The sequence below is a fragment of the Oncorhynchus kisutch genome, linkage group LG24, assembly GCF_002021735.2.
Source record: "Oncorhynchus kisutch isolate 150728-3 linkage group LG24, Okis_V2, whole genome shotgun sequence".
Taxonomy (NCBI): Eukaryota; Metazoa; Chordata; class Actinopteri; order Salmoniformes; family Salmonidae; genus Oncorhynchus; species Oncorhynchus kisutch.
This window is the reverse complement of record NC_034197.2, coordinates 26,759,199-26,785,344: the sequence shown is the minus strand read 5'-3', so window position 1 is coordinate 26,785,344 and position 26,146 is coordinate 26,759,199. Positions and strand designations below refer to the sequence as shown.

The 26,146-nt window shown below is 44.8% G+C and overlaps 1 protein-coding gene across 7 annotated transcripts in view; it reads left to right on the top strand.

The window, feature by feature from the left end:
• The window catches only part of LOC109869766 (IQ motif and SEC7 domain-containing protein 1), a 220,219-nt gene extending 195,448 nt beyond the window's left edge, over positions 1–24,771 (top strand). For 4 of the 7 annotated variants that reach the window (XM_031803737.1, XM_031803740.1, XM_031803738.1 and 1 more), the window contains exons 8-14: positions 2,314–2,343; positions 11,302–11,427; positions 11,609–11,708; positions 13,153–13,314; positions 16,005–16,181; positions 18,120–18,169; positions 20,682–21,209. In XM_031803737.1, coding sequence (XP_031659597.1) covers positions 2,314–2,343; positions 11,302–11,427; positions 11,609–11,708; positions 13,153–13,314; positions 16,005–16,181; positions 18,120–18,169; positions 20,682–21,209 — 1,173 coding nt within the window. Of the gene's footprint in view, positions 1–2,313; positions 2,344–11,301; positions 11,428–11,608; positions 11,709–13,152; positions 13,315–16,004; positions 16,182–18,119; positions 18,170–20,681 lie in introns of all 7 variants that reach the window. The other 3 variants (XM_031803734.1, XM_031803735.1, XM_031803739.1) reach the window with 3 other exon arrangements.
• The last annotated feature ends 1,375 nt before the right edge of the window (positions 24,772–26,146 follow it).

Sequence of the window (26,146 nt, the reverse complement as noted above, 5' to 3'; positions counted from 1 at the left end):
CACTTTTTGCAGAGCACTTGATCCAAGGCAGATGACGGAAATGCCCTTGGGTTTTACACTGGAAAGACTGGTTATCTTAATGAAATGTGACGCTCCATAGCACTACGATTAACTATTGTGTTCGGTTTGTCAAATACAGGCCAAAGAAGTGCATTTATCCATGGAGAGAGAGAGAGAGAGATAGTGTTGTGTCTTCACACATTTTCATATTTAAAGTTATCACCTCTTCTCCTGCTGTTGGTGTGCAAACCCTCACAGAAAGAGGAGGGCTTCTGCAGTACTGTATTGGCAGTCCACTGGCAGCTGCAGGGTTCTGTGGCTGTAGTACTGTAGAGTAATGAGTCATGTCTGACTCTGAGACCTTCACACTGGTGACTTTAATACACCCACGGCCCTTGAGAGGTGTCAGCCACCTCATTTGACATTTTTGTCATTTAGCAGATGGTCTTATCCAGAGCGACTTACAGTTAGTGCATTCATCTTAAGAAAGCTGGGTGAGACAACCACAGTTCACAGTCTCAGTAAGTACATTTTTCCTCAATAAAGGGACTCTGCTGTCCCAGCATCAGAGGGAAACTGGTTCCACCATTGGGGTGCCAGGACAGAGAAGAGCTTTGACTGGTCTGAGTGGGAGCTGACCTCTCGTAAGGGTGGGACGGCCAAGAGACCAGAGGTGGTGGAACGGAGTGCTCGGATTGGGATGAAGGGTTTGAGCATAGCCTGAAGGTAGGGAGGGCCAGTTCCTCTTGCTGCTCTGTAGGTAAGCAACAGGGTCTTGTAGTGGATGTGAGTTTCGACTGGAAGCCAGTGGAGTGTGCGGAGGAGCAGGTGACATGACATGGGAGAGCTTGGGAAGATTGCTGTGGCATTCTGGACAAGTGGGGAGCTCAGCCTCTGCAGTCTAATGAAGAATGAACTCTCATAACCTTCCCTTACTTGGAGAGAGAGAGAGTTTGTTGAATGTTGTTCTTCCGTGTTACCAATGTGTCTCATTAATGCCTCAATACTTAATATAGTGAAGTACTGCATATAGTGAAGAAGCCTAGCCTGTACCTGTAGCCATGAATTACATTTCAGTCATGTAACGATAGAGGGGAACAAGGCCTGAGATTCTCAGTGACCACATGAATTTAAAGTTATTTAACCCTTATACCCCAGGAAGCTCCAGACGGACTGATTTATCATGATGATGGACTCCTTACTCTTCCCGGTAGTGGAGCAGAAACCGATCACTCCTTCACCACATGCTATAATGTAATGAAATGAAAAATGATCCCTCATCATCACTAATCAGCAGTATCAAAACCCTCAGGACCCACAGTACAGTGAAGAACCTGGACATTAAAATCCACATTAGACTTCCGTCCTATAACAATCTACAGGTAACTGCCAAAATAAAGGAAACACTTGAGTAAATATATACTATATTGAAAGCAGGTTCCAGACAGGTGTGGTTCCTGAGTTAATGAAGCAATTAACATCCCATTATGCTTAGGGTCATTGTGTCTGTGTCAGTCACCAGATCTCAACCCAATGGAACACTTATGCAAGATTCTAGAGTGGTGCCCGAGACAGAGTTTTCCACCACCATCAACAAAACACAAAATTATGTAATTTGTCGTTGAAGAATGGAGTCACATCCCTCCAATATACTTCCTGACACTTGTAGAATCTATACACTGAAGCTGTTCTGGTGGATGTTGGTGTCCTTTATTTAGTCAGTTACCTGTATCTGTCCCACTGCTACTGTAGACCTGGAGGACTAGATTTCACCTCTGTTGTTTAAACCAGTGTTTCCAGACCCTGGTCCTCCAGTACCCCCAACAGTACACATGTTCATATTAACCCTGGACAAGCACACCTGATTCAACTTGTCAACTAATCATCAAGTCCTCAATGAGTTGAATATGGTGTGGTTGTCAAGGGCTACAACAGAACTTGTGTACAGTTGGGGGTACTCAAGGACCAGGATTAGGAGACACTGGTTTAAACCACCTCATTCAACTCATTACTGACTGTCAAATGACCTACAGGAAAACTGCAATGCTGAGACTCTACTTGGAGGTTCTCATGAGGGTGGTTTGTACGTAGTGTAGATGGCTCATAAACACACAGCCAGACTAATCCTGAACCAGGCTGTAACCATACACCTTTAGAGGAAAGAGTGTGTATGACCCCATCAATGAGATGACCTATGAGATGTAATGTGACCAATGTACTGCATTGATATGTAACATGATCTAGGTGATGTCCTGTAAGCACATAAACAGTAATGAGGTTCTCTTTTTCATCTTCTCTGTCCTTTCAATGCAGATTGGATCTCTCCACCACGGTCTAGGATGTGTAAGTACATATTCACAGTTTTCATGTAACCACCATGTAATCACTAGGGCTGTTGTGGTGACCATATTACCGGCAGTCACGAGTCATGAAGGCAGTCAAATTCCACATGACCCTTTAGTCACAGTACTTAGGCTTCTCCAAGCTCTGATACAGCTGATGGTCATTAGTAGACTACAAAACATGCTAACTGCCTGGTACTCAGCGCTCTATTGTCCCTCTAATCACTCTGACATCAATGGAAATGTATTCCAAATCTAATCAAACACTTCATGAGAGCATGGCCTCTATTATGGCCTCTATTAAAAAGAGGAGGATCCCATCAGCTTTCTTTAGGCTTACTATATTTATTTCTTAACTTTCCTAGTATTAAGCACATTGCTTGTCTTTACAACAGGAGTATAGCCTACCAGGCTGGCATGAAAATGAAACACGAAAAAAGCATCCTCGATTCGCTATTTAAGTGCATGCAGTTAAAGTCGGAAGTTTACATACATACACCTTAGCCAAATACATTTAAACTCGTTTTTCACAATTTCTGACATTTAATCCTAGTAAAAATTTCCTTGGCTGATTTATTTGGATTTTCCCATGATGTCAAGCAAAGAGGCACTGAGTTTGAAGGTAGGCCTTGAAATACATCCACAGGTACACCTCCAATTGACTCAAATTATGTAAATTAGCCTATCAGAATTGTCTGGAATATTCCAAGCTGTTTAAAGGCACAGTCAATTTAGTGTATGTAAACTTCTGACCCACTGGAATTGTGATACAGTGAATTATAAGTGAAATAATCTGTCTGTAAACAATTGTTGGAAAAATAGATGTCCTAACTGACTTACCAAAACTTTAGTTTGTTGACAAGAAATTTGCGAATGGTTGAAAAACGGGTTTTAATGACTCCAACCTAAGTGTATGTAGATGACATGGATTTGTTGATGACATGTATTTTTTCCTCTGCCCCTGTTTCGAGACAGGTGCATGATAAATCAAAACAAATTTCATACATATATTTTCATATATTTAGTATAGGTAAAGACAAGATTTGCGGTCACTTTTGATCATGGTGCTTTCCCACTTATGAAACATTTGCGCTTATAGCCTACTGCCGTGTTCGTGCTGCACTTATAATGTGAAGAAATGGCCTAATAGTTTATCAGCCACACTAAAGATGTGATGCTAGTGTATTCATTTGGGATCTAGCGTATCCCCAACTGTCAACTTTTGTACTATGTGGGATAGTAGATTGACGTAGGCTAGTGCTTTTGCTGTTCGTTACGCCTACTCATCTTGTTGGCTGACGAAAAGTGAATGTGGACAGTTCTTCCAATGTCTTCAATATGCACCTCGGAATTGGGTAGGACACGCGCAGTTGCGTTCCCGATGTGTCTGTCTTCACTTGTAGCCTGTGAGAAAGACCCGATCACGTGATGGAGAGCCATGTGAGTGAGAGGCGCTTCGGAGCGCGCAGCACTCAGGGAGAAGGGCACAACGCAGGACTCTGAGCCAAGGGCACAATGGCCACTGGCCGCAAGGGTGCATTACGGCCACACAAAGGGGATGTCGCAGTGAATTTCGAAGCATTAAGTGCTTGTCAAATTGTGAATGCGAGACTGATGAAGTGTGTACAGCCTGCGCAAAAAAATAAAGCAGAGATCATACCTTTCAAGTGACTTTTTTCAAATCATCATTTGTCGCATCATGTAGCCTTACAAAGTATACCCCAACGTTTGTAGAACAACTAAAGTTACATTAATAACTCTAAATTAAGCATATACAGTAGGAGTACCTATTTCTTTGTTAACCGCTCAACACAGAATAGCATATCGTTTGGAGAAAATATCCTTTCTATTTTATTCAGCTTTGTTCAATTGTATTCTTCAGACTATAACATAATATAAAATAAAGCCACGGAATTCTAAGTAAATCTTGTCTGATAAACGAACTAGTGTAGCCCACAGCCATTTGGCATAGCCAGATCAGGACCTAACATAAGGACAACTCAGAGTATGTTTTTCTGTTCTTCTGAAATAGATATTGTAGATTTGACAAATCAAATCAAATGTATTTATATAGCCCTTCCTACATCAGCTGATATCTCAAAGTGCTGTACAGAAACCCAGCCTAAAACACCAAACAGCAAGCAATGCAGGTGTTGAAGCACATTGGCTTGGCTAGGAAAAACTCCCTAGAAAGGCCAAAACCTAGGAAGAAACCTAGAGAGGAACAAGGCTATGAGGGGTGGCCAGTCCTCTTCTGGCTGTGCCGGGTGGAGATTATAACAGAACATGGCCAAGATGTTCAAATGTTCATAAATGACCAGCATGGTCAAATAATAGGTCTGGGACAGGTAGCACGTCCGATGAACAGGTCAGAATTCCATAGCCGCAGGCAGAACAGTTGAAACTGGAGCAGCAGCACGTCCAGGTGGACTGGGGACAGCAAGGAGTCATCATGCCAGGTTGTCCTGAGGCATGGTCCTAGGGCTTAGGTCCTCAGAGAGAAAGAAAGAAAGAAAGAGAGAATTAGATAGAGCATACTTAAATTCACACAGGACACCGGATAAGACAGGAGAAGTACTCCAGATATAACAAACTGACCCTAGCCCCCCGACACATAAACTACTGCAGCATAAATACTGAAGCCTAAGACAGGGGGTGTCAGGAGACACTGTGGCCCCATCCGATGATACCACCGGACAGGCCAAACAGGAAGGATATAACCCCACCCACTTTGCCAAAGCACTTCAACCACCAACTTACCATCCTGAGACAAGGCCGAGTATAGCCCACAAAGATCTCCGCCACGGCACAACCCAAGGGGGGGCGCCAACCCAGACAGGAAGATTACATCAGTGACTCAACCCACATCCCTCCTAGGGACGGCATGAAAGAGCACCAGTAAGCCAGTGACTCAGCCCCTGTAATAGGGTTAGAGGCAGATAATCCCAGTGGAAAGAGGGGAACTGGCCAGGCAGAGACAGCAAGGGCGGTTCGTTGTTCCAGAGCCTTTCCGTTCACCTTCACACTCCTTTGGCTAGACTACACTCAATAATATGACCCACTGAAGAGATGAGTCTTCAGTAAAGACTTAAAGGTTGAGACCGAGTTTGCGTCTCTCACATGGGTAGGCAGACCATTCCATAAAAATTGAGCTTTATAGGAGAAGGCCCTGCCTCTAGCTGTTTGCTTAGAAATTCTAGGGCAAATTAGGAGGCCTGCGTCTTGTGACCATAGCGTACGTGTAGGTATGTATTGCAGGACCAAATCAGAGAGATAGTTAGGAGCAAGCACATGTAATGCTTTGTAGGTTAGCAGTAAAACCTTGAAATCAGCCCTTGCCTTGACAGGAAGCCAGTCTAGGGAGGCTAGCACTAGAGTAATATGATCAAATTTTGGGATTCTAGTCAGGATTCTAGCAGCCGTATTTAGCACTAACTGAAGTTTATTTTGTGCTTTATCTGGATAGCCGGAAAGTAGAGCATTGCAGTAGTCTAACATAGAAGTAACTAAAGCATGGATTAATTTTTCTGCATCATTTTTGGACAGAAAGATCCTGATATTATGTTCAACATAGGAGGGCCAAGCACAGGAAGCAGCTCTTTCAGTAGTTCAGTTGGAATAGGGTCCAGTATGCAGCCTGAAGGTTTAGAGGCCATGATTATTTTCATCATTGTGTCAATAGATATAGTACTAAAACACTTGAGTGTCTCTCTTGATCCTAGGACCTGGCAGAGTTGTGCAGACTCAGGACAACTGAGCTTTGAAGGAATACGCAGATTTAAAGAGGAGTCCGTCATTTGCTTTCCAATAATCATGATCTTTTCCTCAAAGAAGTTCATGAATTTATTACTGCTGAAGTGAAAGCCATCCTCACTTGGGGAATGCTGCTTTTTAGTTAGCTTTGCGACAGTATCAAAAGGAAATTTCGTATTGTTCTTATTTTCCTCAATTAAGTTGGAAAAATAAGATGATGGAGCAGCAGTAAGGGCTCTTCGATACTACACGGTACTGTCTTTCCAAGCTAGTCGGAAGACTTCCAGTTTGGTGTTGTGCCATTTCCGTTCCAATTTTCTGGAAGCTTGCTTCAGAGCTTGGGTATTTTCTGTATACCAGGGAGCTAGTTTCTTATGAGAAATGTTTTTAGGGGTGCAACTGCATGGTTAAATTGAGTTCCTCAGTTAGGTGGTTAACTGATTTTTGTCCTCTGACGTCCTTGGGTAGGCAGAGGGAGTCTGGAAGGGCATCAAGGAATCTTTGTGTTGTCTGTGAATTTATAGCACGACTTTTGATGCTCCTTGGTTGGGGTCTGGGCAGATTATTTGTTGCAATAGCAAACATAAAATGGTGGTCTGATAGTCCAGGATTATGAGGAAAAACATTAAGATCCACAACATTTATTCCATGGGACATTATGATCAGTGATTAGTTCATTGACTATAATTGCCTTTGAAGTAAGGGATCTAACATTAAGTAGCCCTATTTTGAGATGTGAGGTATCACGATCTCTTTCAATAATGACAGGAATGGAGGTCTTTATCCTAGAGAGATTGCTAAGGCGAACACCGCCATGTTTAGTTTTGCCCAACCCAGGTCGAGGCACAGACATGGTCTCAATGGGGATAGCTGAGCTGACTACACTGACTATGCTAGTGGCAGACTCCACTAAGCTGGCAGGTTGGCTAACAGCCTGCTGCCTGGCCTGCACCCTATTTCAGTAGATGAGTGTGCAAAGTAGAAATACTGGGGTGCAAAGGAGCAAAATAAATAAATACAGTAAGAAAGAGGTAGTTGTTTGGGCTATTTATAGAGGGGCTATGTACAGGTGCAGTGATCTGTGAGCTGCTCTGACAGCTGGTGCTTAAAGCTAGTGAGGGAAATAAGTGTTTTAAGTTTCAGAGATTTTTGTAGTTCGTTCCAGTAATTGGCTTTGGGGGTGACAAGTGAGATATACCTGTTGGAACGCGTGATACGGGTGGGTGCAGCTGTGGTAACCAGCGAGCAGAGACAAGGCGGGACTTTACCTAGCAGGGTCTTGTTGATGACCTGGAGCTAGTGGGTTTGGCGACGAGTATGAAGCGAGGTCCAGCCGACGAGAGCGTACAGGTCGCAGTGGTGGGTAGTATATGGGGCTTTGGTGACAAAACGGATGGCACTGTGATAGACTGTTATTAGACTTTTAAAGAATGTAGATGTTCTAAAGGTCTGCATCAGGGGCTTGTAGGCTGTGTGTGGAAGCCAGGTGATGCTACATTTGTTTATGTTAATTAACGGTCAATTACCGTGAGACCGACATTTATTTGTTTGACAATCACCGGCTGACTAAATTTTGTGACTGCCACAGCCCTAGTAACAACCATATAAACTCTGGGGAAAAAAGAACCGTCACTTTTTCAGGACCCTGTCTTTCAAAGATAATTTGTAAAATCCAAATAACTTCACAGATCTTCATTGTAAAGGGTTTTAACACTGTGTCCCATGCTTGTTCAATGAACCATAAACAATTAATGAACATGGACCTGTGGAACGGTCATTAAGACACGAACAGCTTACAGACGGTAGACGATTAAGGTTACAGTTCTGAAAACTTAGGACACTAAAGAGGCCTTTCTACTGACTCTGAAAAACACCAAAAGAAAGATGCCCAGGATCCCTGCTCATCTGCGTGAACGTGCCTTATGCATGCTGCAAGGAGGCATGAGGACTGCAGATATGGCCAGGGCAATAAATAAATCCGTACTGTGAGATGCCTATGACAGCACTACAGGGAGACAGGGAGGACAGCTAATCGTCCTCGCAGTGGCAGACTACGTGTAATAGCACCTGCACAGGATCAGTACATCCGAACATCACACCTGCGAGTTACACCAAGAATGCACAATCCCTCCATTAGTGCTTAGACTGTCCGCAATAGGCTGAGAGAGGCTGGACTGAGGGCTTGTAGGCCTGTTGTAAGCCAGGTCCTCACCAGACATCACTGGCAACAAAGTCGCCTATGGGCACAAACCCACCGTTGCTGGACCAGACAGGACTGACAAAAAGTGCTCTTCACTGACAAGTCGCGGTTTTGTCTCACAAGGGGTGATGGTCTGATTCGCGTTTATCGCCGAAGGAATGAGCGTTACACCGAGTCCTGTACTCTGGAACGGAATCGATTTGGAGGTGGAGGGTCCGTCATGGTCTGGGGCGGTGTGGCACAGCATCATCGGACTGAGCTTGTTGTCATTGCAGGCAATCCCAACGCTGTGCGTTACAGGGAAGACATCCTTCTCCCTCATGTGGTACCCTTCCTGCAGGCTCATCCTAACATGACCCTCCAGCATGACAATGCCATACTGCTCTTTCTGTGAGTATTTTCCTGCAAGACAGGAATGTCAGTGTTCTGCCATGGCCAGCGATGAGCCCGGATCTCAATCCCATTGAGCACGTCTGGAACCTATTTTAATCGGAGGGTGAGGGCTAGGGCCATTCCCCCCAGAAATGTCTGGGAACTTGCAGGTGCCTTGGAAGAGTGGGGTAACATCTCAAAGCAAATCTGGTGCAGTCCATGAGGAGGAGATGCACTGCAGTACTTAATGCGGATGGTGGCCACATCAGATACTGACTGTTACTTTAGATTTTGACCACCCCTTTGTTCAGGGACACATTATTCCATTTCTGTTAGTCACATGTCTGTGGAACCTGTTCAGTTTATGTTGTTGAATCTTGTTATGTTCATACAAATATTTACACATGTTAAGTTTGCTGAAAATAAACGCAGTTGACAGTGAGAGTTTAATTTTCCTCACCCACAATTTATATGCAAGTCAGAGCTATGCATGTACAGTCAGCTCCATCATTATTGGCACCCTTGATGAAGATGAGCAACAAAGACTGTATAAAATAAATAATACAAATGCTGAAGTATATTGTGTGCTCCAAAAATTTTGAAATTATATTATTTTATACTAATACAATTGCTATGAGAAAGGGGTAAAAATGATTGGAACCCCTGTTTTCAATACGCCAACGCCCTCGCCTTGCGAAGATGATGACATTGAGCCTTTTTCTAAAATGTTTTTTAAGATTTGGAGAACACATTTGAAGGGATCTTAGATCATTCCTCCTACAGAATTCCTCCATACAGATTCTGTTCTTATGAACTGCCCTCTTCAATGCAAACCACAGGTTTTCAATGGGATTCAAGTCCAGCGATGAGATGAACAATTCTATTAGTATTAAAAATATATCATTTTCAAACCTTTTTAGCATACAATCTAGCTCTGTATTTGTATTATTTATGTCATACAGACTTTTTTTGCTCATCTTCATCAAGGGTGCCAATAATGATGGCCCTGACTGTACTTGTATTTAGTGTTAGGCCTAAACTACCATCACCCAGTCTTACTGTATCAGGATGCCTAAAATCATCCAAGTCCTGTAGATACTTGTTGTTTCAGACTACGTTAGTTGGATTAAGGGTCTACTTTCCCCTGAAAGCCCACACCTATTACTGAGATGAGCAGGATCTCTTTTGATGCTCCTGTAGACAGAGGCAACACATATAAATTCCTAGGTGCCAGTGAGCTGCATTATTTACTCACTGTATGCTGAGCCAGGCATATATGACTGCCAGGAACAGACCACACAGACGCCGCACGCACACACACACACACACACACACACACACACAGAAGCCTAACACAGACAGAGGGCATTTGTTAGAGTGGGTATTATTAGTCATGAATGTTTTAGGGGTGAGAAGTGCTGAAAGATTGTTCTGAATATATTTAGGAGAATAATAAACGATGTAACTTCTGTAACCTATATGCTTGCAGGCTTCTGTTCTACTGCCATTACACTGTTTACATAATCATATTATTCTACATTACACTGTTTACATAATCATATTATTCTACATTACACTGTTTACATAATCATATTATTCTACATTACACTGTTTACATAATCATATTATTCTACATTACACTGTTTACATAATCATATTATTCTACATTACACTGTTTACATAATCATATTATTCTACATTACACTGTTTACATAATCATATTATTCTACATTACACTGTTTTCTATAATCATATTATTTACATTACACTGTTTACATAATCATATTATTCTACATTACACTGTTTACATAATCATATTATTCTACATTACACTGTTTACATAATCATATTATTCTACATTACACTGTTTACATAATCATATTATTCTACATTACACTGTTTACATAATCATATTGTTCTACATGACACTGTTTATATAATCATATTGTTCTACAGGAAAAGGATCTACCAGCTCCTGCTTTTCATGAATTTTCATTGGATGAATCAGACCGTTTTAGACCGTTTTAATTTGCTGGAATTGAACTTTTATGAGCACATTGTTTGAGGGAATACATGACAGATGTGTTATGGTCTAAGGGAACCTAGTCTAATTACTCTGTGTCCCCCTGATTCCCAAACAAAGTAGGGTGGTGAAACCACCTCTCCAAACGACAATGAATACATTAGGATGAATAATGTAACAAGGAGAAACAGCAGCACCAGGGGGTTTGTAGCACACTATTCAGACATCATTAAAAGCCGTTTCCTTTGCACTCCTCACACTAAATCATCCTAAAATGGAGCCTCATGGTTTCCGTTTTTATTTCCCTGTTGGCATAGCTGTGTGTGTGTGTGTGTGTGTGTGTGTGTGTGTGTGTGTGTGTGTGTGTGTGTGTGTGTGTGTGTGTGTGTGTGTGTGTGTGTGTGTGTGTGTGTGTGTGTGTGTGTGTGTGTGTCTGTGTCTGTGTCTGTGTGTGTGTGTGTGTGTGTGTGTGCATTTTTAATATGACCCCAAAATATAACTGTATTTAAGGAGTAAAAACTGTTCTGTTTTGGGGTCATATTTCTTTGTGGCCTGAGCTCAGTGCCTGACCTCTGAGTGTTAGGTAGTAATGTTGTTGTTTTGACTTCTAGGTCCTGTCCCTGCCCCATCGCAGGCTGGTCTGCTACTGCCGGCTGTTTGAAGTGCCGGACCCCAACAAGCTCCAGAAGCTGGGCCTGCACCAGCGGGAGATCTTCCTGTTTAATGATCTTCTGGTGGTACGTCTCCTTCCTCTCTCCTATCCTGTCCTGAATATGATCATTCTAGCCTCACAGCAACAACAATGATCCAGTCTTTTTAGTTATTTTTTATTCTCTGTCTTTCTTGCCCCCCCCCCCCCCCCACAGTTTAACTTGTGTATTTGTCTGTGTGTTTGTTTGTGTGTTTATTTGGGTGCAGGTGACAAAGATTTTCCAGAAGAAGAAGAACTCTGTGACATACAGCTTCAGGCAGTCTTTCTCTCTGTATGGGATGCAGGTTCTGATGTTTGAGAACCAGCGTAAGGGCCACAGACCTCTCACTCCAAATTCACCATTTCCCCAATGTGTTAGCCCAGCATGCTTAAAGTGCATTCGGAAAGTATTCAGACCCTTGACCTTTTCCAGCCTTATTCTGAAATGGATTAAATAGTTTTTTTCTCATCAATCTACACACAATAACCCATAATAACAGAGCAAAAACTGGATTTTTACATTTTTAGCATATTTATAAAAAATGTCAACTTAAATATCACATTTACATAAGTATTCAGACCCTTTACTCAGTAATTTGTTGAAGCACCTTTGGCAGCAATGACCGCCTCGAGTCTTCTTGGGTGTGACGTTAAAAGCTTGCCTCAACTGTATTTGGGGAGTTTCTCACATTCTTCTCTGCAGATCTTCTCAAGCTCTAATAGGTTGGATGGGGAGCATCGCTGTACAGCTATTTTCAGGTCTCTCCAGAGATGTTCGATTGTGTTCAAGTCTGGGCTCTGGCTGGGCCGCTCAAGGACGTTCAGAAACGTGTCCCAAAGCCACTCCTGTGTTGTCTTGGCTGTGTGCTTAGGTTCATTGTCCTGTTGGAAGGTGAACCTTCGCCGCAGTCTGAGCTCCTGACCGCTCTGGAGCAGGTTTTCATCAAGGATCTCTCTGTATTTTGCTCCATTCATCTTTGCCTCGATCCTGACTAGTCTCCCAGTCCCTGCCACTGAAAAACATCCTCACAGCATGATGCTGTCACCACCATGCTTTAGGTGCCTTTTGGCAAACTCCAAATGAGCTGTCATTTGCCTTTTACTGAGGAGTGGCCTCCGTCTGGCCACTCTACCAAAAAGGCCTGATTGGTGGAGTGCTGCAGAGATGGTTGTCCCTCTGGAAGTTTCTCCAATCTCCTCAGAGGAACTGAGCTCTGTCAGTGACCATGGGGTTCTTGGTCACCTCCCTGACAAAGGCCTTTCTCTCCCGATTGCCCAATTTGGCCCGGGAGAGAATTTAAGGCCGCTGTGTTCTTGGGGACCTTCAAGAACTTTTTTGGTACCCTTCCCCAGATCTGTGCCTCGACACAATCTGTCTCGGAGCTCTACGGACAATTCCTCCTTGTTTTTTTTTCTCGGACATGCACTGTCAACTGTGGGACCTTAAATAGACAGGTGGGGTATTGTGTGTAGATTGAAAAATATATATAATTTAATCAATTTTAGAATAAGGCTGTAGAGTAACAAAATGTGGAAAAAGTTCACTGGTCTGAATACTGTCTGAATGCACTGTATATAGTACATTCCACTGGGTTTAATTTACCATAGAAATACATCTAACCGTCCTGTGATGATGGAATGAGACACTGTTTATACTTTCAAAGCATCAGACAGATTTTCGGAACGTGTTCTTTTAAACTTCATCTGTGGTCGATGGACCTAGTTTTATTAAAGGTCTCTCTCTAGCTCGCTTGTTCTTTCTCTTGTCCAGATTACGGGAATGGAATCAAGCTTACATCAGCCATACCAGGTGCCGACATCAAAGTGCTCATCAACTTTAACGCGCCCAACCCCCAGGACCGCAAGAAGTTTACTGACGACTTGCGGGAGTCCATCGCCGAGGTCCAGGAAATGGAGAAATACAGGATAGAGTGTGAGCAGACATTTTAGCTCTTCCTCTGTCCCCCTCTCCCTCCCTCCCTCTGTCCGCCTGTCCCTCCATCCCTCTGTCCCCCTCCCTCTGTCCACCCCTCCCTCCCTCCCTCTGTCCACCCCTCCCTCCCTCTGTCCACCCCTCCCTCTGTCCCCCTCTCCCTCCCTCCCTCTGTCCGCCCCTCCCTCTGTCCCCCCCTCCCTCTGTCCCTCTGTCCACCCCTCCCTCTGTCCCCCTCTCCCTCCATCCCCTGTCCCTCTGTCCACCCCTCCCTCCCTCTGTCCACCCCTCCCTCCCTCTGTCCCTCTGTCCACCCCTCCCTCCCTCTGTCCACCCCTCCCTCTGTCCCTCTGTTCACCCCTCCCTCCCTCTGTCCGCCCCTCCCTCCGTCCCTCTGTCCCCCTCTCCCTCTGTCCCTCCCTCCCTCTCTCTGTCCCTCTGTCCACCCCTCCCTCCCTCTGTCCACCCCTTCCTCCCTCTGTCCACCCCTCCCTCCCTCTGTCCACCCCTCCCTCCCTCTGTCCACCCCTCCGTCCCTCTGTCCACCTCTCCCTCCGTCCCTCTGTCCGCCTCTCCCTCCCTCCCTCTGTCCCTCTGTCCACCCCTCCCTCCCGCTGTCCGCCCGTCCCTCTGTCCACCTCTCCCTCCGTCCCTCTGTCCCTCCCTCCCTCACTCCCTCCCTCCCTCCCTCTGTCCGCCCCTCCCTCGCTCTGTCCATCCCTCCCTCCGTCCCTCTGTCCCCCTCTCCCTCCCTCTGTCCCCCTCTCCCTCCCTCCTTCTGTCCGCCCCTCCCTCCCTCCCTCTGTCCACCCCTCCCTCTGTCTTCCCCTCCCTCCCTCCCTCTGTCCGCCCTCCCTCCCTCCCTCTGTCCGCCCTCCCTCCCTCTGTCCACCCCTCCCTCCCTCCTTCTGTCCACCCCTCCCTCCTTCTGTCCCCCCCTCCCTCCCTCCTTCTGTCCCCCTCTCCCTCCCTCCTTCTGTCCGCCCCTCCCTCCCTCGGATCCCCCACTCACTCCCTCCTTTTGTCCGCCCCTCCCTCCCTTCCTAGCCGCCGTGGATCATGTAAACTCAGTCAAATAGAGGCAGAGAGGGCCTCATGGTCCCCATTACTAATTCACTGTTTATGAGGAGGACTATCTATAGTTCACAGGATGGCTATCAGGATGAGGACTGTTTATAGAGTTCACAGGATGGCTACCAGGTAGGGACTATCTATAGAGTTCACAGGATGGCTACCAGGATGAGGACTATCTAGAGTTCACAGGATGGTTACCAGGATGAGGACTATCTATAGAGTTTACAGGATGGCTACCAGGATGAGGACTGTTTATAGAGTTCACAGGATGGCTACCAGGATGAGGACTATCTAGAGTTCACAGGATGGTTACCAGGATGAGGACTATCTATAGAGTTTACAGGATGGCTACCAGGATGAGGACTGTTTATAGAGTTCACAGGATGGTTACCAGGATGAGGACTATCTAGAGTTCACAGGATGGTTACCAGGATGAGGACTATCTAGAGTTCACAGGATAGCTACCAGGATGAGGACTATCTATAGAGTTTACAGGATGGTTACCAGGATGAGGACTATCTATAGAGTTTACAGGATGGCTACCAGGATGAGGACTGTTTATAGAGTTCACAGGATGGCTACCAGGATGAGGACTATCTATAGAGTTTACAGGATGGCTACCAGGATGAGGACTGTTTATAGAGTTCACAGGATGGTTACCAGGATGAGGACTATCTATAGAGTTCACAGGATGGCTACCAGGATGAGGACTATCTAGAGTTCACAGGATGGTTACCAGGATGAGGACTATCTATAGAGTTTACAGGATGGCTACCAGGATGAGGACTGTTTATAGAGTTCACAGGATGGCTACCAGGATGAGGACTATCTAGAGTTCACAGGATGGTTACCAGGATGAGGACTATCTATAGAGTTTACAGGATGGCCACCAGGATGAGGACTGTTTATAGAGTTCACAGGATGGCTACCAGGATGAGGACTGTTTATAGAGTTTACAGGATGGCTACCAGGATGAGGACTGTTTATAGCGTTCACAGGATGGCTACCAGGATGAGGACTGTTTATAGAGTTCACAGGATGGCTACCAGGATGAGGACTGTTTATAGAGTTCACAGGATGGCTACCAGGATGAGGACTATCTAGAGTTCACAGGATGGGTACCAGGATGAGGACTGTGTTTGTGGGATTCATCAAAGGGAAGCACACAGAACACTATTTTTAAGAACGAGTCAAACGTCCAAAACGATTTAGGTGCACTAACAATGCAACATTTAATTACTCTGTATATGCAATAGTTACCGAATGTATACTAATAGTCTATGAGAAAATAAGGCTAGTGCCAGTGATGAAATTATTTGAGGAAATGGACAACTATTTTGTGTCTGAAAGCTAGCACTGAAACAAAGACACACACACACTCATCACCTTACTCTCGCCACATTTACCTCCCTCCTGTTCTACATTTGCACACACTGTGTACATAGATGTTTCTGTTGTGTTATTGACTGTACGTTTGTTTATGTCTAACTCTGTGTTGTTTTTGTTGCACTGCTTTACTTTATCTTGGTCAGGTAGCAGTTAATGTGTACTTGTTCTCAACTGGCCTACCTGGTTAAATAAAGGTGAAATAAAATCATGTGTATGTTGATATACAGCTGAGCTGGAGAAGCAGAAAGGGGTGGTGAGGCCCAGTATGTCCCAGAGCTCTGGGCTGAAGAAGGAGGCTGGCAACGGCAACATGAACCGTGCCAGTCTGGACGACACCTACACCATGGGCGAGGGCCTGAAGAGGAGCGCCCTGAGCAGCTCCCTCCGCGACCTCTCCGAAGCAGGTAAGGTCAAAGGTCATCATTGCGTTCACCAGAGGGTCCTTTCCTGGGAGAGACCCTCTGTTTTGTTACCTCCTTACTGGTCCTATAGTGATATAACTCAGAGCATCCAACATTGTGTTTTAGAGCACCATGCATTAATGTCAGACTTCTTCCCTCCTCCCCTAAGCTGTATTGATGATCAAGCAAAACATTGTTCCAGTGAGATGTTCCTATGAAATAACTAAAAGGCTAGTATGCCCGGACAGGGTGAGACTCCACAGAATCATTGAGCTTTGTAAGTTTAGTCCCAAGATGATTTTCTGATACTGGTGCCCTACCTCAATGTGAAATAGCATTATTATAACCTGGGATATGAAACGAGAAGTAGGTGAGTGCCATAGAAAAATACACGTTTCTAAATGAATAAGCTATTTGGTATGATATTATCCATAGACCTACTTTGGAGGATTTGCCTGTTCACTGAAAAGTGATATTGAAGGATGGCTCTCTTCCCTGTATCTGAATCCAAATATACTTTATATCTCAATGAACACCTTTGATTTTTGCACCTTTACGTGTCACATTCTCATTCTTAAATCCCTATTGTTTCTCAAAACATTTCATGACGAGCTTTGCTTGTTATATGTTCAAATAATCTACCATTTATTCACTCACCCTACCAGTCATTCTCTCATTGCTGTGATTCAACCCCACGGAACTCAATGGGGATATGTTCTCATACAATAGCTGACAAAAGATGAGATTTGGTTCCAAAATGACAACAAACATCTCATTGTCATGAATATCAGTACTTCACATAGCATCTCTGACTCTAATGCGCAGCACCTTGAGGACATGTCATTCATTCTGGATCTCAGTTATGTTAAGACATCATGGTAACGTAATGAAATCCATATAGGGGTTCTACAGTCCTACTGTATCTCACATTGGGAAGTATTTGCTCTGTTTCCATTGTCATGTTGGATACTGTACTGAAACACTGATATGATAAGGTTAGTCAGTGCTGAAGTCGATAGAACGACGTGGCGTGTCCACCCTCCTGTGTGTGTGTATGGTTACGCCCTAACTGTCTAATCGCAGGACGTGGCATGATAGTGTGGTCATTTCCTGTGTTGTTTTCTTTTCTCGTTATTCTCCATCTCATTATGTACTTCCTGATATTTCCATTCCCATTGGGTTTTCTCCTTTCTCCATATGTGAAGACTGGTCCTGTATCCCATTGGCTGAGCCTCTAACAGTGGCAAACCGCTCTGTTTGTCCCTGGGACTTTTCTGTATTTGCTCGTACATCTCATGTGCAACAGCCATTGTATTGCTTTTGATGTTCCTCCTCCTCCGTGACTGTCACTGCCATTGGCTCTCTTCAAAGACAGCTGTGACCTGCCCTTATGACAATCTACATCTTGTGACAACATTAAATCCCTGTTGTCACATTTTATCAGGACAATGTTTTTTGAAACACTGGATAATCTTCAGTAGTTGTAGAGTATACTTTGCTAAAGGCTTTGTAGTTATGCAGATGTCCTCAGCTTAATGTTACAAAAATGATTTCCTTGTCCTTTTAAGTTTGAGCCCATGCCGGAGATTCTTTCTAGCATCACTTGAGTATTTTAGAAAGCTTATTATCAGAAATCTAGGATATATAATATGAATAGTGTAGAAGTACACAGACCAAATGTTTGTCTTTATCTCTGAACAAATCTGCAAAAAATAATGGACTTAACTTCGCCACAGTATTACCTACCTATCAACCGGTTCCCCACACTCTTCCTGACCCCCTGATCTCACCTCAGCCCAGATTTATCTCAGCTTCCAGTGTATCACTCACAACCCCCTGCACTGCCCCCTAGGGGAGAGGAGGGCTGCCTAAACCTCTGTAGTTGATCCAGGAGTGCTGACCTATCCATCTCTAATCTGTGGTATTGCATGTCTCGGGCAGGCAAGCGTGGGCGCCGCAGCAGTGCAGGATCACTAGACAGCAATATGGAAGTAAGTTGGAAGCAGCTGGTATCCAAGCTACTCTCTATGTGATGATGTGCACTGTCAAAACACTCCGTACATTGTTTTTGGTCTTGCACCCCCCTCTGCTTCATAGACTCTCAGTTCATTTAGTGTTATGATCTTTTTTTTTCTCTCGGATGCCTTTTAACAACCTGCCTGCCTCGGTTCGTGTGCATGCATGGGCTGCCTGCCTCTGAAGCTGGCCTTGTCTAGATGGGAGACATTTCTTGTTTTGGTCATGTGGCCAGTTTGCCCTTTTTCTAGAAACAAGCATGACTCTACTACAATTCTCCCTCCCTCCCTCCCTCCCTCCCTCCCTCCCTCCCTCCCTCCCTCCCTCCCTCCCTCCCTCCCTCCCTCCCTCCCTCCCTCCCTCCCTCCCTCCCTCCCTCCCTCCCTCCCTCCCCTCCCCTCCCTCCCTCTAATCCCTGTGTCGTCATCGTACCCTCAACCCCTCCCCCAGATGTTTGTTGTCCTCCATTCAGCCATGTCCAGACCCGCAAAGTCAGGTGTGCCAGTGAATACCTCTTGTAGCACCTACTCTCCCCCCAGTGTTATGTAACCCTAAAGCCCCTCTCCTGTCCCCTATTCTCACTCTGCCAGCCCTGGTCTCTCTCCTGTCCCCTGGTTCCTCTCTCTCACCACCCTGGTCCCTCTCCTGTCCCCTGTTCTCACTCTGCCAGCCCTGGTCTCTCTCCTGTCCCCTGGTTCCTCTCTCTCACCACCCTGGTCCCTCTCCTGTCCCCTATTCTCACTCTGCCAGCCCTGGTCTCTCTCCTGTCCCCAGGTTCCTCTCTCTCACCACCCTGGTCCCTCTCCTGTCCCCTGTTCTCACTCTGCCAGCCCTGGTCTCTCTCCTGTCCCCTGGTTCCTCTCTCTCACCACCCTGGTCCCTCTCCTGTCCCCTATTCTCACTTTGCCAGCCCTGGTCTCTCTCCTGTCCCCTGGTTCCTCTCTCTCACCACCCTGGTCCCTCTCCTGTCCCCTATTCTCACTCTGCCAGCCCTGGTCTCTCTCCTGTCTGCTGGTTCCTCTCTCTCACCTCCCTGGTCCCTCTCCTGTCCCCTGTTCCCACTCTGCCAGCCCTGGTCTCTCTCCTGTCCCCTGGTTTCTCTCTCTCACCACCCTGGTCCCTCTCCTGTCCCCTTTTCCCACTCTGCCAGCCCTGGTCTCTCTCCTGTCTCCTGGTTCCTCTCTCTTACCACCCTGGTCCCTCTCCTGTCCCCTGTTCCCACTCTGCCAGCCCTGGTCTCTCTCCTGTCCCCTGGTTCCTCTCTCTCATCACCCTGGTCCCTCTCCTGTCCCCTGGTTCCTCTCTCTCATCACCCTGGTCCCTCTCCTGTCCCCTGGTTCCTCTCTCTCATCACCCTGGTCCCTCTCCTGTCCCCTGGTTCCTCTCTCTCACCACCCTGGTCCCTCTCCTGTCCCCTGGTTCCTTTCTCTCACCACCCTGGTCCCTCTCCTGTCCCCTGGTTCCTTTCTCTCACCACCCTGATCACTCTCCTGTCCCCTGGTTCCTCTCTCTCATCACCCTGGTCCCTCTCCTGTCCCCTGCCTGTCCTATGGAAAGAAAGCCCAGAGAGATTAGAAGCTCAGGGAGGTAGGTTATTTTACAGCAGTATCTCTACAATATCTCACTATCAGAACTCTTATCAATGGGCTTTTTTACACACAATATGAAATAGTCAATATGAAAGATGTGGATTTCATTCATCATCATTTATTCATTCCATGTGTTCATGTGTTGGTTTTAGAATCTGGGGACCCTTAAAATGTCATTCCACTTTCAAAGAAATCTATAGGGTCTCTTTACAACCTTGGACAGAGCATGCAACAAGTGAAGGGCTTCTGAAACGTGGATGAATTACATAAATGATAGAGTTGGAACTAGAACAGGGGAGAAGTGAACAGAGTTCTTTTAAAATGTGCATACCAGAGCTCCAGTATCGCTGCTTCCCGCTGTCTGGTTGAATGCTAACCTAATATGGATAGAGAGTATGCCTGTTACCTCCTCTGCATGTGGATCCTCTGCCTCCATTGTTTTGAACCATTTGCATGTGGGACTCTGTGCAGGTTTGGAAGGTGTTCAACAATATGAATATGTATAGGCCTGTATAGTTTTGATGCATCTATTATGAAGGTTCAGTTTTCAAATCTCACAGACACGTTGAACAGATTTGACACATTATGAATTTGAGATTTGTTTTGAAATGTAGGTTTCTCCATTTGTAACATTGTCAAGAGTGGCCATAACACTAATATTCCATTCATTATTTGTCTGTCCACCATCATGAGATGGCATTTTTAGTTCATTATTTTGCATGCTCTGTCTGTAACGTTGTGCAACTTGTTGTTGAATATGCAGGCAATTAGCACCATTTCCATGAGGGGGTACCGTAGCCTAAATTATGGTAGTTTAGACTAGTAGGAGGTACCATGTGAATGTCCAGTTGTATTAAAGGTACGGATAGATATGATGTCCCCTTCTTCTCTCCCACAGGGGTCCATCATTAGCAGCCCCCACACACGCCGGAGAGCCACAACCCCCCGAAGTGAGGGCCCGCCCCGGGGCCACCCCACCATCCCCAACTCCTCCTCCCTCCTCGGGTCGCTCTTCGGCAGCAAGCGGGCAAAGCCTTCATCCCAGAGCCATCCTCCTCTTCCTCCGCCCGGTCACCCCACCCTCATCTCCCACACGCCCCATCCGTCCAACCTCCACCACACAGCCCAGCAGGTAGCCCAGGCCCAGCTCCACCACTCCCAGTACTGCCAGCAGAACCCCCCTCCCTACCACCACCACCACCACTACCACCCCCCGCCCCACACACAGTACCACCAGCACCCGGCAGCATACGCATCCTCCTCCACCCACTCACACCAACACCCGCTTGTACCACAGCACAGTCACAACACCCACGGCCATCATGCCTCCCACTCCCAGCATGCCCTTCATCACCACAGTCAGCAGCAGAGCCCGGCACACAGCGGGTCCAAAACCAAGCACAGTGGCATCAGCACCGTGGTGTGACGAGAGAGAGAGAGAGAGAGAGAGAGAGAGAGAAGAGAGAGAGAAGAGAGAGAGAAGAGAGAGAGAAGAGAGAGAAGAGAGAGAAGAGAGAGAGAAGAGAGAGAAGAGAGAGAAAAAGAGAGAGAGAGAGAGAGAGAGAGAGAGAGAGAGAGAGAGAGAGAGAGAGAGAGAGAGAGAGAGAGAGAGAGAGAGAGAGAGAGAGAGAGAGAGAGAGAGAGAGAGAGAGAGAGAGAGAGAGAGAGAGAGAGAGAGAGAGAGAGAGAGAGAGAGAGAGAGAGAGAGAGAGAGAGAGAGAGAGAGAGAGAGAGAGAGAGAGAGAGAGAGAGAGAGAGAGAGAGAGAGAGAGAGAGAGACAGAGACAGAGAGCGACTCATCCACCAATGGGGCAGAGGGTATACTGTCCATGGCCTGTCCACTGTGTTCCACTGCTGTGGTTGAGATGGACCTCTGGCAGTCACTTGTATCCCCTCCCTATTTCAGCATCTCACCAATATGCAGTTGGAAACCAGACTCAATTCCTCCACAAAGGACCACGGCTCGAACCTTAGAGTGGGGGCCTCTTTTTTTCTGTCAGGGGTTGAGAGAGGAGGCGTTTTGTACGGGGAAACCCTCCTAATCCCTGTGAACTCACACCAAACCCGGCTGTGGCGGCTGAAGAGAACCGTGCATCTCTGTAGGCCGCTCTACATTGATCTGTTCTTTCAATAGTCTGTCTTCCCTTCGTGTAAAGAGTTGGGACAGGCCTGGGAAAACATTTCTGACTGTTTTCTCTGTCATGATGGCATATTATATTACACAGTCTTTTTAATCAAAGCTAGCTTTAACACTGCTTTCTTGAGGTTTGTGAAACCCTTTCTTTATTTTTAAGAATGCTATTTGTTGTTGCCTCTCGTAGAATTCATGAAGTGTAGAAAAGCTAGGTGTAATCATTTCACAATACCTAGACCAATGGACAGGCTAACAACTGAGGAACAGTCTCAATGGTAGTAGTTCTAGTGCTGCATTTACTGTAGATGACAGCTTTACGTGTTGTCTCCTAACTCTCATTAATAAATGTGCCAATTACTAATGCATAAACTATTTAGTCCACACTTCATGTACAGTATATTGTGCGTAAAGTACCTTCTAAGATTATACAACCATTATTATTATCATTAGAAATGAACTTTCTCAGTATTATACTGACTCTATGGTAACAGGATAAATGGAAAGGAGGCGTGAACCCACATTGTCAGGCAGGCCAATAACCTGCTCTGGTACCGATTGCCTTCCAACCAGAGCATTGAGAGACTCAGGAATGCAGCTGTGGCACATGGCCCTACTGGTGCTGTATAAAACCTTAGAGTGGACAGACACTTCTTGGCATGGGTATTTACTGAGCATATGTTGCTCATCTGCTGGGTAGATGGGTCCCACTCAGCTCAGTATAGTACTCCTTCATATGTTTAGTACAGTGAGTAAGAACATGCAGTAAGATAGCAGTGAAGATGTGTCACAGCTCTCTTGTTGAGCTAACAGGCTTCTCTTGGCTGTATGCTGGGTCAGCTCACAGCTTGCCTGACCTATCGGAGACTTTACTGATGGACCCATAGTAGAGTTGGTAACGTCTCATGCCAATGATGCAGCTGCATTCTTGACTCTTCAAATCGAAATACAATAATCATTTATTTTTCTTTCATAATTTACTATATTTTTGTTTTCTTCGCAAAACCTGAGTAGTTGAGTGACTAAAATAAGCTCTTAAGTATGTAGTGAATGATTTGTTTGTTTGTCAACTTTGTTTTTATCATTCTGTACGTGCAATATCTTCGTACTGATTTTGTACATTCAGAACAAGCAAAGGGTCCCTTCTGTTTGTTTTGTATGTTTTCATGTTGTCGTTATTTATTTATTTAGTTCGGACCCCTGTCGTTCTCTCTCAGTGGCTTAATGTGTGGTTGTTCTCATGGTTCTCTGAGAAGCACAGTCCTGGAATTCAGTGGAATGTCTAATAAGTGATGTTGCATGTAATGTTATTGATGTGAGGCTATCCTCTCCACATTCTATAACAAATCAGTGTTACCATAGCGATTAAAGTGCAATCACGTAAAAAAAAAATGTAGGCCTTCTACGGGTTCAAGTCTGTTATCATGTTGTCCAGGAAGAGATTCAGGTGAAAAATATATATTTTTCATTTCAGATTATGTACTTACTTACACAATTCACGGTGGAAGGAAAGAGGAATGTGTGTATATATTTTAAAAAGGAATTTGCTTCCCTCTGGGCAGAAAATAACTATTTTGCTGGATAAGCACATATGAAGGAGCGCTTTCATTTTTTTCAGGAAATCTGAAAAAATGTAGATCTAATTTACAGAAAAGAAATGCAAATGGAACAAAGGAACTGGGATATATGTAAAATAACTTTCTACATTCTACAAAATAAGAGTCTATTATCATGTGTACATTAGAGTCAACTGTTTCTCCCAATATTCAGGGTGTAAATGTATTTTAACATTCACTAAGGAAACTGAAACCATAAGACTAGATTCAACACGTGTCCCTTCATATTAGAGCCATGATATTATAACAAAACATAAGGACATTTAGACAGATAAACATATCTTATCTGGAACATGAATAATCACTTGAATGTCTTTCTAATAATTTCATATTTTCCTTTTGTAACTCAGAAATGGTCGGACAACGTAAAAAAAGAAGGAAATGTATACATTGATCTTGATATGTGTTGTAGTGCTTCAAGAAATGTCCACAGTGATCTACAGTCTGAGAAGTACCCCCACAATGCACTGCATGGACCTGATGCATCGTGTGTCCTTTTCACTGTGAGCTTGCTGACCAGGTCAGCCTGTAAAGTTGAATGACTTTATTTCCTTTCCTTTGGTTTAGATCTGGAATCTTCTGATGTTGACTTGCTCTTGCTGTCCCACGTTAAGCTGATTGTTACTTGAGCTCAGCATGCATTTATTTCATCTGCATATACATAGCCATTGTAAAAAGAACAAAACATTAACACCGTTGCACTTCTGTTATTATTGAGCCGAGGGCTACGGTTGTGTAAATAGGAGAGGAGAAGTGTTGATTATGGAATTCTAAAAAAGGTGGTTTATCTAAAATGAAGATTAGAAGGGACCAAGTGGGAGAAAAGGGATATGTACATAGTGTGTATATTATCACTACTGTAATCCAACATCTGCCGTGGAGATCAGGGGGGTGTGTCCGTCACCTCATATGAGAGGTGGAAAATATATGATTCAGAACATATCGCTTGTCTCTGCCTCCAACTGTACTGAACTGTCATTCGCTGTGGATCTCAAAGACAGACTGTTATAACGTTCACTGCCTCGTAAACACACACACACAGGCACACACAGACAGACACACACAGACAGACAGGCACACAGACACACACACTCATCAAAGGGAAAGACAAGAGTGGCCTCATTTCTATGTGCATTCAAGTTTGTCCAGTGAGTAGTGAGTCAGTAAGACCCCAGTTATTGTAAAACTTCAACTGTGACAATGTTGACAACGCTAAATAAACAAATATATGACTTATGGTTTGCATGTGTTGGTCTTTGGCTTCTAATATGCATCATCATGTGTGTCATTCTGGAGTTCTTTTCCCATGTATTTTACTAGGTCAGATTGAATAAAGCTCTGGTCAACAAGGTCCTTTAGAAAGGCTATGTACTGATTAGATGCATGTTGCATACCGGTATGTATGAGGGAGGTTTGTGTATTCTGTGTTACGGTTAGTACACCTGTTAATACACAGCATAACCACTGGATGGCACGCATTTCAGCAGAGATTAAACAGTTTGTCAGCGCACCACCTAGTGGATAGATGGGTTCTAGTCAGTGTTTACCATACACTACTACCTAGTGGATAGATGGGTTCTAGACAGTGTTTACCATACACTACTACCTAGTGGATAGATGGGTTCTAGATCTAGTCCGTGTTTACCATACACTACTACCTAGTGGATAGATGGGTTCTAGATCTAGTCTGTGTTTACCATACACTACTACCTAGTGGATAGATGGGTTCTAGACAGTGTTTTTACCATACACTACTACCTAGTGGATAGATGGGATCTAGATCGAGTCAGTGTTTACCATACACTACTACCTAGTGGATAGATGGGATCTAGTCAGTGTTTACCATACACTACTACCTAGTGGATAGATGGGTTCTAGTCAGTGTTTACCATGCACTACTACCTAGTGGATAGATGGGATCTAGTCAGTGTTTACCATACACTACTACCTAGTGGATAGATTGGTTCTAGTCAGTGTTTACCATACACTACTACCTAGTAGATAGATGGGTTCTAGACAGTGTTTACCATACACTACTACCTAGTGGATAGATGGGATCTAGTCAGTGTTTACCATACACTACTACCTAGTGGATAGATGGGTTCTAGACCGTGTTTACCATATGCTACTACTTAATCCTAGTAATATCATAGAGTAGAGTCGGATCTGGTGTTGGGCCAAGAAATGCACTAATTCATAATTGTATGTGTCTTAGCATACTCTACATAGAACTGAATAGTTGTAGGTTATAGTAATAAGACGTACATGAGCAAATGTATGGCAGTTATGGAGGCTCATACCAAGGATAGAATAATACCACATTAGTCCTCATTGATAAAATGTATATCAGTACAACATTACAAACTCACTCATTAAAAGCCTACAACATTTTTGGGAGATACATCCTTATATTCACCCAACAGAAGTGTTTTCCTCTCATCACCTGACCCAAAGCTTGCCCTGTCAGTGGTGGCTTTCATACATTCTGACGCTGTTACTTATGTGCAGAGGGGACTCTGACAGGTAAAAAACAGATCCGTTACAAAATGGACAATAGTGGCTGACTTGAAGGATGTCTCCTAGAACTCCAGAACTTTTCCAGAGCTTCCAGCGCAG